At 48.1% G+C, this 14,819-nt stretch overlaps 1 protein-coding gene across 1 annotated transcript in view; it reads right to left on the reverse strand.

The window, feature by feature from the left end:
- LOC119399295 (LIM domain only protein 3) overlaps positions 1 to 7,411 on the reverse strand; it is a 32,717-nt gene extending 25,306 nt beyond the window's left edge. The window contains exon 1 of the mRNA XM_037666113.2: positions 7,180 to 7,411. Within this exon, the coding sequence (XP_037522041.1) occupies positions 7,180 to 7,329 (150 nt within the window). The 5' untranslated portion in view covers positions 7,330 to 7,411. The remainder of the gene's footprint in view (positions 1 to 7,179) is intronic.
- Positions 7,412 to 14,819: the final 7,408 nt, after the last annotated feature.

Below are 14,819 nucleotides of genomic sequence, written 5' to 3' on the forward strand. Positions count from 1 at the left end.
TTAAACGACGTGACCGGCACTTTTTTTTAAAGCGAAGGTAAGATCACCATCCGAGCGCAGTGTTCTCAATATATATATATATATATATATATATATATATATATATATATATATATATATATATATATATATATATATATTCTAAATTTCAGAACTAAATGGTGAGTACATGGCCGCACACGGACCAACACACGTCAGCAACATTTACTGCGGAGAACAGGCGTGCAGAAAACGTGATTCTATCTAAGAAGAGGCGAAAAAGAGAAAAACACTCTTGTAAAGTAAAAAAAAATTATTGTACCTGCGACATTTTATAACTATTTTAGTTTCATAATAAATATTATCTGAGCAAGGAAGACGAGAAAATCAATCAAGTTGGGTATTACATTTTTAGCGCACCGGCAGGCATGCATTTCGGTTCTGTAGATTCCAGAGCACTGCCAAGAGAAGTTGTCCCCGAGTATTGGCCTCGAGATCTTGGAGTGGCGCCCTCTCGCGCGTGACGTCAGAGCGAGGACTCCGCTCTCAACCACGCTGCAGCAGCCGCTGTTCCTGCATGCGGATCGTCTGCTTCAGGCGGGAACATTGTCGAACGAACAGCCTCGCGACGGTCAACTAATACCTACAACGAATGTTTTCGAGTGTAATATTGAACTTGTTTTAGTTGCGGCCCAATCGGCAGGGCCAAGAAATCCCCCGGATAGCCGACGAGTGCCCCGATGCCACCGACCGCATTGCCGGTAAGAAAGTGAAACAATGTGTGAGAGTTCTCGCTCGTTATCGTGTTTCTGCCGTACGATACTAATTAGTTTGGGTGTTTCTTTCGATATTTCAGTAAGCGTGCCCTTCTCCAGCATCTACAAGTATGTAGATAAAGCTTGTAAAAGGTAGCGGTGCCTCATCGAGGGTGAGGCAGTGTACGACGCAGGCCACGTTGTTGAATGCGCGGTCGAGGCCGTCAACGGAGATCGCATCACCGCCGCTGCTTTCGTCCTGCAAACAAGTGCGCAAGTTCCGCCTTGTTGCACACCCCCCTGCCGATGCCCATGATCGCAGTTTGTCCCGTAATGTTGGTTCACTGAGAACGATATTACGTCGTAGTTCCTGTTAATACCGCACAGGGCCGTCTCATGGGTATTAGAATATAACAAATAGTTAATCGCTGATTATACCACGCACAAGGCCACAGAGATTAACGTGGCAAAGGCAAGCTGGGTCCAGTTTCACGCCACGTAGCCTAACGAAAAGCTTAAAGAGCTCCGCTTTTAAAAAAATTGTCTGCACTACCTCAGGTTTTTGAAAACTTTTAGAGAATGTGCACTACACACGAGCAACAGGTTTCGCTTATGACTTTATGATAACCACTCTGCTAGGCGCGCGCTTGTCTTTATAAGTAAAATACGCATGTACACCCTCCTAATGCAGCCGTAGTCTCAGATATCCTGCGCCGCTCAGCTGAGCTCACGAGGCGCGCTACGTGCGAGGCGATTCGGAGGCCGCGTCGTCGGCTCCTTGTCTAGAGGCCTTCGCGGCAGGCTGTGGGACGGCACCGCACCTGATGTAAGTCGCCTATGCTTATAGCCTGCCTGCAATAAACGGCTCAAGTATTGGCGAGGCGCTTAAACGTGGTCACAAGCTTACCTAAGAGTGGCGCGTACGGTGGGTAGCAGAAGTCACTGTCCGCGAAGTGGTTGCTGCACACGGTCGATGAAGGCGTGGGGCGCATTCCCATTCTTAGCTTGACGATCCACTCCTTCTTCAGCTTCGGGTCCTTAGAGTAGTTGTGAAAGCTAACGCCTTTTTCACGAGCGGACGAAGTACACTGAGGCACAGAGCAATACTTCACCATTGCGCAGCACTCGCCGCGGAGACAAGCGTCCGCAGTTCTAAGAAACAAAGAGCTGTAGTTCTAAATGAATGTTAAAAGCAGTCCCGTGGTTGTTCGAACAGCATCAATAGCTACCATACGCAAGATAACAATTGAACTGCTTTTTTGTTGAGATTTACCGCAACGGTGGTTTCAACACGGCGCAGGGCCTACGTATAGCAGACGAAAGCGCGTGAATCCCCGCTCTGACGTCATACAGGCGCCGTTCGCAGCGCCGCCATCGGTCGCACACCAGGCCAATAGTATACTATATACACACCACAGCGATGTGGTCGGCGGTAGCACAAGGCAAGGTGGCACAATGGTACAAGCGCAAGGCGCGACGTTGTAACTAGAAGATTTTTCAAAATATGGTCACAATTGAGATACAGTCAGCCACAACATTGTAACTATCTATTTCTAAATATTACTGGAGGATTTGAACACGTACAGCATTAAAGTATACGTAAATGCGCTTGCAGAATACTGGGTTACCGGACGATGGTACCGACATCTTGTGACGCTTCGTCCAACACAATTATAAACATGTTTGTTGGTATTCGACGAGTGTTGTGCAAGAAAAAAAAATCTCGTTGAAAATGCGTTCGGAATTGCGCAGCGGCCGGAAATTTGCAGAAGCAGTGAGGTAGGACCATAGGTCGGCAAACTGACTCGTTAGTCGACTCACTCAGACTCGGATCGGGCCATGAGTCTGAGTGAGTCCGGGTTAGTAATATTTTGGTGAGCTTGAGTCCGACTGAGTCGGGTTGATGAAAATTTTCGTAAGTCTGAGTCCAAGTGAGTACAGTTGAGGAAAATATCGGTGAGTCTGAGTCTAAGTGAGCCCTAAGCGCAAAATATATTTCTTGAGTGAGTCTTAGTGAGCTTCACCTTTTATTACCTACCTATGATCCTATCTACTCATCTTCAGCATCACTATCAGCCTTATATCGGCTTAATTTACACTGAAGTCTATTCAAATATATGTCAACACACTAGCGTTCATGCGCCACTTCAATATTTATTGATCAGAAGAGTGAGTTGGGGGAGGGGGTGCCATCACCTCCCCCCGAAAACTCTTTCACAGGAAGTTTGATATAAATATTACGTGTGAGTCGTTTATTTCATAAAAACGTCATTACTGGATAGAAACCACTGAAAACTCGTATTTGAAGGTACAAGATCAAAAGGCGTTTCGTAGAGCACTGATTATGTGAGATATCGGCGTTAAATATCAGGGACAGCAAGATCGAAAAAGCTAATTTTACGCTAACGGACTCATGAGTCGACTCACTCAGACTCATGTTAAACCGTGAGTCTTGAGTCAGTCCAGCTGAGTAAATATGTTGGTGAGGTTGAGTACAAGTGAGTGCGGTTGAGAAAAAATTTTCGTGAGTCTGAGTCGGAGTGAGTACGGTTGAGGAAAATATTGGTGAGCCTGAGTCCGAGTGAGCTTTCAGAGCAAAATATATTTCTTGAGTGAGTCTGAGTGAACTACAATTTTTTTGCCGACCTATGGGTAGGACACACATGGTTACTGAAGTTACACTCCTATGCTTGCCTGGTTCACCTCGGCGCCGACAGATGCCACCACCTATACGGTCTCTCACGTTTATGGCTACGGAAACCTAGCAGTAAGCTATCAAGAAGAAGTTTGCGGACAAACTAAGAGACTTTTCATGCATATATTTGAAATCTACAAACCTCCAGCCTTGCAATGATATACTATAAGACAACTTTACGCAGCAAGCATACGAGCCCCCACGGAAGGTCGAAGAGTGATACAAACGGAGTGCCTATGCCGCCGGAATGAGACAAAAAGAAAGCCCAATCGTTTCAAGGGACACTAAAATGAAACAATGAATAGGTTAATATTGATAAATTGTACTCTGAGAACTGTAAGGTCGTTAATTTCACCATCATAGGTTCATTAATAGAGGGAAAAATCAAAGTCAGAGTTTAATTTTAATTTTTAGTTCTCACGGCGTAGTCGCCCCACATGACGTCACGGATTTCAAAGTGCATTTTTCATGTTTTGGCGACATTGGCAAAACGAAATTTCCTGAAACTTGGTATGTTAAGTCTATATATGGCCCCTTCAGAGGACAACGTTCTTCGTTTTTACTAATGCGGGACTACGCAGGACCTCGCAGGTGCCGTCAAAACCCATGAAGTCGCGACGTTGGGTGCGGGAATTTCGAGTAGTAGCCGGAGCCATGTATAGGCACCAAGCTCTCCTTAAACACATTTAATTAAAAAAAAAATGTCGCGTCATCATCCGCCTTTTCTTTTTGCCCGTTTTCTCGCTTACGAAGCGGCTTCTCGCGGCAAGCGTGGTGATTTCGGAATTGTGAAAGAGTAATTTACTATTATGCGAAAAATTATTTTTCTCTGCAGTGTCTCTTTCAGCAAGAACATCCACGGCGCAACTTCAGCACGGGAGCCCAGGCCAGTGAGGAAGGCCGTAGAAGACAGACATGATTTCGCACCGCGCGGTTTCGTATTTCAATGTGTAATGTAACCTTAAAGTACTACACTAGCAATAAAGCTGAACCTGTTAAATATTACTCATTGACATAGTCGCGCCTGCAGATGTGCCAGAGCCACGCCCCCCTTAACTTCATCTCAACGGTTAACTGATGCAACCAACTTAGTATGGACGTCCGACTCTACCCAGGCGGCGCTGCGAAAAAAAAAAAAAAAAAACGCAACCTGCGCCCTCATGGCAAAAATGGCGCTACTGGAAAGTGCGGAGAGAGCCGTCCGCAAGCGAATGTGCATAGGCCACAATAAACTATACCCCTCTTTCGTTTGTGTCGAGGCACGGTTTCCTGAAAATCAGGGGCCTGGAATGCGCTTCTTCCGCCAATCCACGCTTCAAAAAAAGTAGGAAGCTCACCAAAGCGAGCTGCGGGCACAACGCAAATGAAGTTTCTGTTATTTCGGCGCGCTGCAACTCGCAAGTACAAGCGGGCATTGCACGATATCGAGTACGAGGCAAGCCGTCCGACGTCAGTTCGTTAGCGCCTAAATGCGTTAAATTTGGGCACATGCATAATGTCAAAGTGATGAAGTACAATACGATCAATTTAGTTAGCTATGTATCTTGCGATCAGTGGTACAAAGCTCGCTTTATCAGGGACGAATGGCACCGGATATTTTCGCCTTTTCAGTTGCAGTCTCTCTTCATCTCTCGCTTCCTGTGCGCTGGACTGTTTTATTACGCATCCTCGAATGTTTTGTTGACGGTTGTCTTCCGTCTGTGCATACTGCAAATGGGGATACGTGCTTGTCCGCTTTCGCGGGGTACAGCCGAACGCAAAACGAACCTGAAGGTGGTGATGACCAACGTTTTGTTATTTACTTGTATGACGCACGCGTTAGCCTTTGATAGTTAAAACCGGAACACTGAGCCTTGAAAACGTACGTGCGCGATGCTGTGTGGTGACGTCAAATTCAGATTATGGGAGGTCGCGGTGTGCGTGATTATCGCGCGTCTCTTGAGTCTGTCTCTGGCTGCTCACTCCTTGTTACACAGCGCGCACCGCGGTCAGAGACTCTGCTGAGCTTCATAGTCAAGATTTCCAGGGTTATCCGTCAGGGCTACGCAAAACAATAGCAGTAGAGCCACAGCAGAGCCACAGCAGAGCCACAGCAGAGCCACAGCAGAGTAGCTTAGGAGAATGCGAGTAATTCGCTTACCCACACGTTCAACGGCCCGTATCCAGCACTCTCGCATTTCTGCTTCATACGAGAGCTATGGAAATCGGTAAAAGTGAACGCTGTTATTCAGTCCTTTACGTCCGTGGCCATTCACAGCGCCACCGTGGCGTCGATTGCAGCGTTTCTTCGTAGCGCGCGGAGCTGTCGCGTTTGCTTTCGTTTTCGCCATCGTTCTGGCGAGTGAAACAACAAGCACTTCATGGCGGTTCGGTTGCGCGTCCGACTAGCGGAGAGAAATCCATAGCTTTCTTTCCGAGTGTTAAATGCGCAAAGCACGCGCTATATTAAACTAAATCGTTGTTTCGCACTCACTAGTTTCCCCTGGTTCCACAACAAACTTTGCAAGGGAGTCGGACCTTGAACTACTCAATTCCTTCTTTACCGCTCCGACAGGTGGCGCTATGCGTCTTGCGAAACTACGGAGTCTGACGTCTATAAAGGCTGGCTGACGCTCGCACACCGTGGCGCATATTTAGAAAGAACACTTGCGCTAGAATTATTCGAACGGGAAAATTTTAGCCAATCATCACGAGGAATGTATCATTAGCAAAGGCAGCTGACCAATGACATAGAGTACGTATGAAAGAAAGTTTCTGAATTCGGCCCCGTATTATAGCTTTCCGAAAATTCTAGACATGTCTGTGAAAACAAAACTACAGATACCTGTCACGTGACAACACATATTAAGGACTTCGTTTTATGCTTTAAACCAGTCATTACAATTCAGGCTATAGGCACGCGGAAGTCCCCACACCAGTCAGTTAAGCTGCAACACTCAGGTGTGACCACACAGAAGCCGAGCACGCCGGCACCGCTAGGTGCCGCTAAGGTCCACTGAAAGCTGAGTTACTATATAGGCTACCTTTAGGCAGCAGATCTCGCATCTGTTTGCCAAACGCCGATGGCAACCGTGCACTGCACAGAAGGCGATGCTCGGACCAATTTTCGTATTTCCCGACGCCGCCGCTGCAGCAAACCGGATTAACACTAGTTATTGTCACTAAAGTTCATTGCCGGTCAGCGACACGCCAGGCATGTCTTTGGTTGCTAGCCAGACCTACGCGCAACTCTGCTACCTAATGGTAGTATACACAGTAACTCTACTAGCCAACGCGCACGCACCGTTATGCCAGAGATCGGCTTCTCCTGGCTACATGGACAACTACTTAAGCGGCACTTTCGGAACAAATACCAACTGGGCCTGCAGTGTCGTCTTGGAGGTGCACTCATGTGAGCCTCGGCGCAGGCGTGGCGCGATAAGCGTAAAACGCAGCCGTTTGACGCGACATGTATTCGCATTTCTCGCTTTGCGCAGCAGTTCATCACTGCCGAATGTTCTTATCTCTCCTAATTTTTTCTTTCCTGTTCAGGCGGGTCGGCGCGGAGCCATTTTTAAGAGAAAATTGCGAGTCCGCTCTTTTTTCTCAATTTAGGGTGGCGTTTTGTATGTTTCCATGAAAAATAACATTATTATTAGTTCCATCTTTTTAGCCACTGCATGGCTAAAGGTGTGGTGTCTATGTCCAGAGTGCAAACAGCAAGCGCGCGTATTTTACCAATGACATCTGCCTAAGGCGTCAGCCACGTACCCCTTGTTGCGGCGGAGGCGGGGGCGGCGGAGGGGGTCCTGCGGGGCCTCCGGCGGCGGCGGCCGCCTTGAGCGCCTCGACCACGGCGCCGCCGCCTGCGGTGTCCCAGCGGCCGGCCGCCCCGGGGCCGCTAGGCTGGCCGCCCCACATGACGCTGCTGCTGCCGCTGCCGCTGCTGCTGCTGCCGCTGCTGCAGCCGGCCTGCTCCGGCCATGCCACCACCGGGTCCCGCCTGCGAAACACATGACACACTTTACAGCTGCCCCGGAGATTTGCTTGTTCCCCAAACGGTGCCAAATACCGAAAGCTTCTTCGCGAGACACAAATAATGGCACACGAAGTGTCCCCAACGTCAGTTACGTGGCTCTAACGTCAGTCGCGCCGGGCGCTTGAGAGCGGATGAAACGCGAACAAGTCGCGGCACGGTAGCCTTCACTTATAGTAGGCATGCCATGCCTCAAACGAACTGTACAGGCAAACCAACGTGCAGTGTTCCTTGCTGCATCTCTCTTACATTTCTCTCAGGTGACTGCTGTATGCACAGAGCCCACAATGACTACCCCAACCCGTTCACCTACTGTCTAGGTCCGCGCTCGTGCCACCCATAAACATCGGTATATGACAGCGGAGTCACACGAGTTCATTTCAACAGTTAAGTAAGTCCCATTGATGTTCGTCGGGAAGTGCTCTCACCAAGCCCCATTCCGTTGTCAAAGTGTCCCTGTTTTCCGTTCTCGCTTTTTTTGTAAACTCAGAGCAAGAAGTAACCATTAATATCTACCAAGTAACCCAATTCATCGCGCTCTTGACAATTAATAAAGTTTGACTCCGTTCCTCGTTGCATTTAGTGACCTACTCGCAAGAAGCATCGCCCCGCTATCGCCAATGTTGCCGGGACTGATTATGAATAAATAAATAAATAAACAAATAAATAAATAAATAAATAAATAATGTATGTATGTATGTATGTACGTATGTATGTGTTTATGTATGCATAACACTCTTGGTGACTCCACGACTTTAATCCTTTCATCTCAGGAGAAAGGAAATCGCAAGTATATACAGAAAGAAGCACACATAGTGTGTGCTTAGAGGCCACAAGCAGTTTGCTGTCACGAGAAGCACCTCACGAAACAGAGTAATGCAGGGGAGTCAGGTTAAACAGATAAACGTAGCCAATATCACGGTATCGCTTTACAGCTTCGCAGGGAACAAGGTTACGAGTATATAGTTTAATGTTTGTTTACGTCGACGTTATAGTTTCTCAAGACAAAAGCGCGTATAAAAAACCCTTGAAGCGTTAAAGCGCATATGTGGGTTCTGTACTGCAGCAACCCGAATTCACTTCGTGCTCGTATAGAAAACGTTGCAGCTTCACTGTCCGGCCACGTATACAGGCGAGGGCAAAATTTTGTGGGATAATCCAGCGCGTTCTAAGCATCAAAGGGTTACTGTGGAAACCATATACAGCAGCTCTATATGTACTAAACCACCTTCTTGAGACGTCTGACGAAGCAAGGCACCTGGAACAACGTGTTGTCATGAAAGGAGATGCATGCTCAATGCCATGTTACGAAGGATCCTACAAGTCCCCTGTTTGCAAGTACATTCACGGTATAAAGGGCTTCCTAGCAGATAAATAAACGACCGCCTCGGACGCAACAGTATTGTTCACGGGCCACGGCACGGCCATATATGTACGTAGCTCGGGGCTCGTCCGAAACTGTGACATGCGCGGTGCTTGTTCACTTTCAAAGGAGAAGCGAGAGCAAGGCGCCTAAAAATTAGACTGAGGAAATGCCTAACAATAAGAACAAACAGAAACATTCAGGAATGTTTTCCTGACAGGCGAGTCCACAGAGCACCACACAAAATGTGACCGAGAGTAAATAAATGCGCACGCATCGCGGTCCCGAGAGCCCGATGGGACGAACTATTGGCAACGCGGAGCGATACGCCGAAGGAACAAGCTCCGAGGAAGCCCACCGACGCATCCCGTGGTTCTCGAGCGCCCCCGAGAGAGAGATGGCGGCCTCGAGCGCATGTGCACGGCACATGCGTCGGAGCACGTGCGGCCGCAGCACTTCGGGCAGGATGTGAGCCTAAAAATATACGATCACTACGCGAGCCCGCCGCCCGGAAAGCTGAGCTCCTCTGATACAGCAGAGGGCATTAGAAGCTTCTTGCAGAGTCGAGCGCGATGTATAAGTCATTTTGACCTTATTAGGAAGCACAGTGCACACCAAAATGATCCAGCAACAACTTAGCAGCGCTCACATCGGGCTAAAAACGAACCTGCAATTTGGGTAACGGGTTAACAAAAGCCCCAACAGCCGAGGACACGCACATCATTTTAGAGGCATTCGTGTGCTATACATTTTACCTCATCGCCTGGCACGCCGGAGTGGGGCCCGCTTCAGGCCAAACGGGTAGCGCCGTATCTAACCCCTCCGTCCCCATAAAGGCAAATTAATGGAACTGCATAGACGTGTTCGTCCCGCTGCATCACACATCGGCAGGAAAATTCGGGAATTATCTTGGCGTTCTTCTAATACAGAGGAATGAAGTCCTAGATATATTAGTTGATTCCTTAACGTGGCCTATATGCGTCAACTTCTCACGGGTGAGCTTCACCTTATGCTTCAGTGCCATGCGTGAAAACTACCCGTCAGGGAGGGCGACAAAGAGTTCAGCGGAGATACCAGTTTATACGGTAACCTGCATGTTTTTGCAGTTAGAAAACATAAATCATCATTGTGCGGCGCCTGCCGCTGCTGTGTGTGTCACGTAGCGCGTTCGCCCTGTCGCCTTTGCTCCCATCTATCCTCATGTTTTACCTTCAAGTATACGAAGCGACCAGCGCAAGAGCAAGTATACACAGCTCAACAATCGCCTACAGCAACGGCCCTTGTTTATGTTCCTGCCCTTCAGCTCGTAACGTAACGCTTCTCATCCGCTACTTTTTACAACCAAGGTTTCATGCAGGTGGATGGACTTTCTTCTTGCCGAATAATAATAATAATAATAATAATAATAATAATAATAATAATAATAATAATAATAATAATAATAATAATAATAATAATAATAATAATAATACAAGCCTGCAGGCAACATTTGCAATCCAGTCCACTTAGGCTAAGAATAATGAAGCTTGTGAACGGAGCTGGAAGAAAAAAAAAAAAAAGATGGCACTGCGTGGCGCAGGCATTACGTAAGACTACAGCTGTTATAAACCAAACAATGGAAGGACACGTAAATTAACGGGCGAGAGCCCATACATCCTTCAATGTAACGATACCCCACTGGTTTGTCCCAGCCAAGGAGCCTTGGTCCCAGCGATGCTGACATAAGAAGCAGGCGCATTTTAAGTCGAAAATCAAGAGCAACAGCGCCGAACGCTTGGATAGCGTGATAGCAAACGCAGCATTATAATACACGACGACCTTCTCGACATATGACGCTTCGGTCGACAAGCCCTGTTTGTTCATTGCTTGGTGGTACTGCATGCTCTCAGCAACACTCGTATACGTCGCCGGCCGACTATTCGACTCACGTGTCGTCGTCGCTTCGTTCAAGTGGAGCGTGCTGGCGCAACGGCCGAACGAAAAGCGCTTTTGCGCAGGAAGCGGTTTACGAAGGGATCTTGGGCTTTTACGAAGAGAGCGGGCGAGCGACCAAGGCAAGGGACAGCGTCTTCGAAACCGAAGCTCTTGCAAAACAAGCCTCCCTGTATGGTTGATCCTCAGCCGTTCAAGTGGCCGCTGCAGTTACTCACGAGCCCCACTGGGATGGGGCTCAGTGAACAAACGGGTTGGAGTGAGTGGGGATGTAGAGACGTCCTGGCCCATTCCAGCCTAAATGACGAGATGCATAAAAAAAAAAAAAACGCGGTTGAACCGACGGTGCGATGAGAAACAAACAAAGGACTGCAAGGCCTGCTCGCTTCGATAGTACATGCCGACGTGGTTTCGCCCTGTTAAGTATTTACGCGCAGCTGCTACTATAGTATATGCGCGCAACATGTTTTTTTTCTCGCTGCCGACATAGCTGAGCAAATCTCCGCGACCATAGGACACAAGACTCAAAGAGCGCATACCAAAGAATTAATTGCGAGGTCGTGCCACAAGCCAGCCTGCGCAGCCCTTGAGAAAGAGGCGCCCACGCAACGCAGGCGGCGCGGCGGCATAGGTTTCGCAATGGATTTTCCAACACTGCTAAACGAACAGGAAGAAAAGAAACAAAAGAGAACGCATAACGTGTCGCTGCAATACACAGGCACGCAGGCATCTGCCGAGCCTGCAAAATGCGGTGCTATTTTCAGCACGAAGTTAATGAACACAGACGATGCGCTGAGCACATTATATGTATATGCCGCTGTATGCGAGTCATCTCATGTATGGCGGCGCGATTGGTTTGGGCCAATTACATTACAACATAGTATATATTTGCTGCGGCTAAACCGGGAAATTATCATGAGACACGCCGTATAGTGGGGGACTGCGGATTAAATTTGACCACAACAAAAGTACACAGGTGTTCTCGCATTTCGGCCCCATGGAAATGCGGCCGCCGTGGCTGGGAATCGAATCAGCGCCCTCGACCTTGACAGCGCGACATCTTACCTGCTAAGTTACTACGGCGGGTTACAAACTAGAATCCCGGGCGTAGAAAAAACACGTGCTTACTTGCGCAGAAACGCGCCGCTGTTATGATTGCCAATAGACTTTGAGGGGCGCAATTTCGAAAGGTGCTTAAAACTGTCAAGCTATGTATCTGGACGGACCAGTAGCGTAGCCAGAAATTTTTTACGGAAAGAGGGAGGGGGTGTGGTTCAACCATAGTTTATGTTCGTGCGTGCGTCTGTATGTGTGCGTGTATACATGCACATGCAAAAGTGAAACGTTTTGGGTCCGTCCCACCAGCTACGCCAGCTGATCACCAGTGAAAAATTAGGGAATACCGTGCCGGAACGGACCTGTGCGCGAATTCCTTTTTGTGAAAATCATCGCTCAGTGGAATCAACTGTCATATGAGCAAGTGTGCAGGGTAAATGAAGATGTACTTTTTTTTTTCAAGTTTCACGTCACACTGACATCCAGGTGCGGAAGTTTCGGTGCGAAATTCGAAAATGAAATTTCGATCTCAATTTGTTTCTCTTATTATAATGAACCTACAATGGCGAAATGGACGGCAATATAGTCCTCAAAGAATAATTTACAAGTATAAACTGAATGAGATGTTCACTTCAGGTACCTCGAAGAGGAAATTCACATTGTGTAGGACGGGGTACTCCAACTTAGTCCCACCAAAGAAGCGTGAAACACCACATACCTCATGCCAAGATCCCTACCTGAACTATCCGAATGGTTGAATTCAGCCGAATGTATATAATCGGCGTTTTGATTCAGCAGCTGCCCCAATTTCATCTTTCGTTCTCTAACGAAAGTGACAAAAAAAAAAAAAAATCTGATGAACATTTACAACTTACAACCACTTAACCTTACATAAGCGCAATGTGTCAGCTCGTCTAAAAAGCGAAAGAGAAATACGATATAATATTTCACAACTTACGTAATACTTATTACATCTCCCTATGTCATAGTTAAGCAAGACTCCTGCTCACAAATCAGTGTCGTATTTCGGAACGATATTCCGCTCTTTCGTTCTTTAGATGCTAAAATTAGGGGGGGGGGGACAAAAAGACGAAGTTGCAGTTGCAAACGTAATGCCGAATTTTACGACCTTGAGAAGTTTCCATAAAAATTATCGCCTAAATAAAAAATCTGCTGCCAGCAGTAGATTGGCGTTTTACAACAAAAGCTGTTATGAGACCACAACAACGGCCATTTTTGGTGCCGTAGTTGTCCGCCGCCGCCCCCGGTGTCCGTAACCGCTATCGCGTGAAATAAGAAAAAAAAAGAAATAAGAAAACATATACAGGATGGAACGGGGTTCGAACCTGCGCCCTCTGTGCGGAGCCCAGTATTCTACCACAGAGCCATGCCGGTGCTTGAAACTCCTTTGCAAAAAGGTCCTATACAGGCTTCATCTCGGGAAGGAACCACGTAACCGTATGTAATATAGCGTGGTAGAGGAGTAAAATAACCAGGCGTCACACAAAGCGAATTCTGTAACCAGGCGTCACACAATGCTAACTGTGCAACGAGTGGGTCGTTGAATGTTTCCAACCCATTACAAAGGGCTCAGCCATAATTCTTCATCGTCATCAGCCACAGCATCAACAAAGTGCACATAATGCCTTACAGGTGTTTAGCGGGTGCCACGGTTCTCCGCAGAATGACGAAAAATGGCATAGTGGCAGCTTCTCTACGTCACAAAAATTATGATGATTTATAGCGCAGAGGCTTCCTCGCAAGTGCACTTCTACACCCTTACAAAAATTCCATTTATGCAGTCCATAAACTGTCAAAACCCATTTTTAGAGTGTCTATAGAAAATCTAATTATATTTTTGTAAGGGCTGGTTCCCATAAGGCCCCCATGATCCATTTCCTCAGGGTCTCAATAAAGTTCTTTCTCGGGTTAAGGTATGTTACATAACGTGGTGGGATAGTGAAATAACGACCGGGCGTCACACAATGCGAAATGCCCAACGAGTGGGTTGTTGAATACTTCCAACCCATTATAAAGGGCCGTGCAAATAATAGGCACATAATGTCTTACATATATGAAGCTGGTACCTCGCTCCTCCGCAGAATGACGAGTAATGGCGTAGTGGGTGCTTCCCAACTTCACAAAAATTATGATTTATGGCGGAGTGGGTACCTTGCTGGTGTACTTGTATTAGTAGCTCCAAGAAAGTTTACAACGGGCTCTAGAAATGCCGTTCTTCCAGCTTTCGTGACTGTGCTGGGCTTTCCGCGCAGGCCTGGCGTTTTTTTAGATGCGAAGCAGCTTTTGCTCGGGGCTGTGTCCGTCCTTCCATCGGCGACCGTCCGCTCGGGAACCATGTGTGCTGGCACGCGCTAGCGCGTTCGGGCCTGTGTAAAGGCCTGAGCACACGTACGCGTCAGCGCGTGACTTTTTGACGCGGCGTCGCGTCCTCTCCCTATGGGAGGAGAGGGCGCGCGGCTACGCGAAGCTGCGCGCCCTCTCTCCCCATAGGGAGAGGGCGCGACGCCGCGTCAAAAAGTCACGCGCTGACACGCTGCAACGCGTACGTGTGTTCAGGCCTTAAGGGGCTGGATAAGACGCTGTGGCCTCTCCCCCATCACACTCTCTCAGCAATCATGTGATGGCGTCGGGGAACGAGATTCTGCAGACGCGCGATGAACCAACGCGTTGTATCCTAGTGAGAACGCGCTGGCACGCGCTAGCGCGTTCGGGCCTGTGTAAGGGGCTGGGTAAGACGCTGTGGCCTCTCCCCCTTACACTCTCTCAGTAATCATGTGATGGCGTCGGGGAACAAGATTCTGCAGACGCGCGATGAACCAACGCGTTGTATCCTAGTCAGAACGCGCTGGCACGCGCTAGCGAGTTCGGGCCTGTGTAAGGGGCTGGGTAATACGCTGTGGCCTCTCCCCCTTACATTCTCACAGCAATCACGTTATGGCGTCGGGTAACGATATCCTGCAGACGCGCGATGAACCCACGTGCTCCCACGTGGCGTGGCGAGGA

Source organism: Rhipicephalus sanguineus, chromosome 1, assembly GCF_013339695.2.
Source record: "Rhipicephalus sanguineus isolate Rsan-2018 chromosome 1, BIME_Rsan_1.4, whole genome shotgun sequence".
Lineage (NCBI taxonomy): Eukaryota > Metazoa > Arthropoda > Arachnida > Ixodida > Ixodidae > Rhipicephalus > Rhipicephalus sanguineus.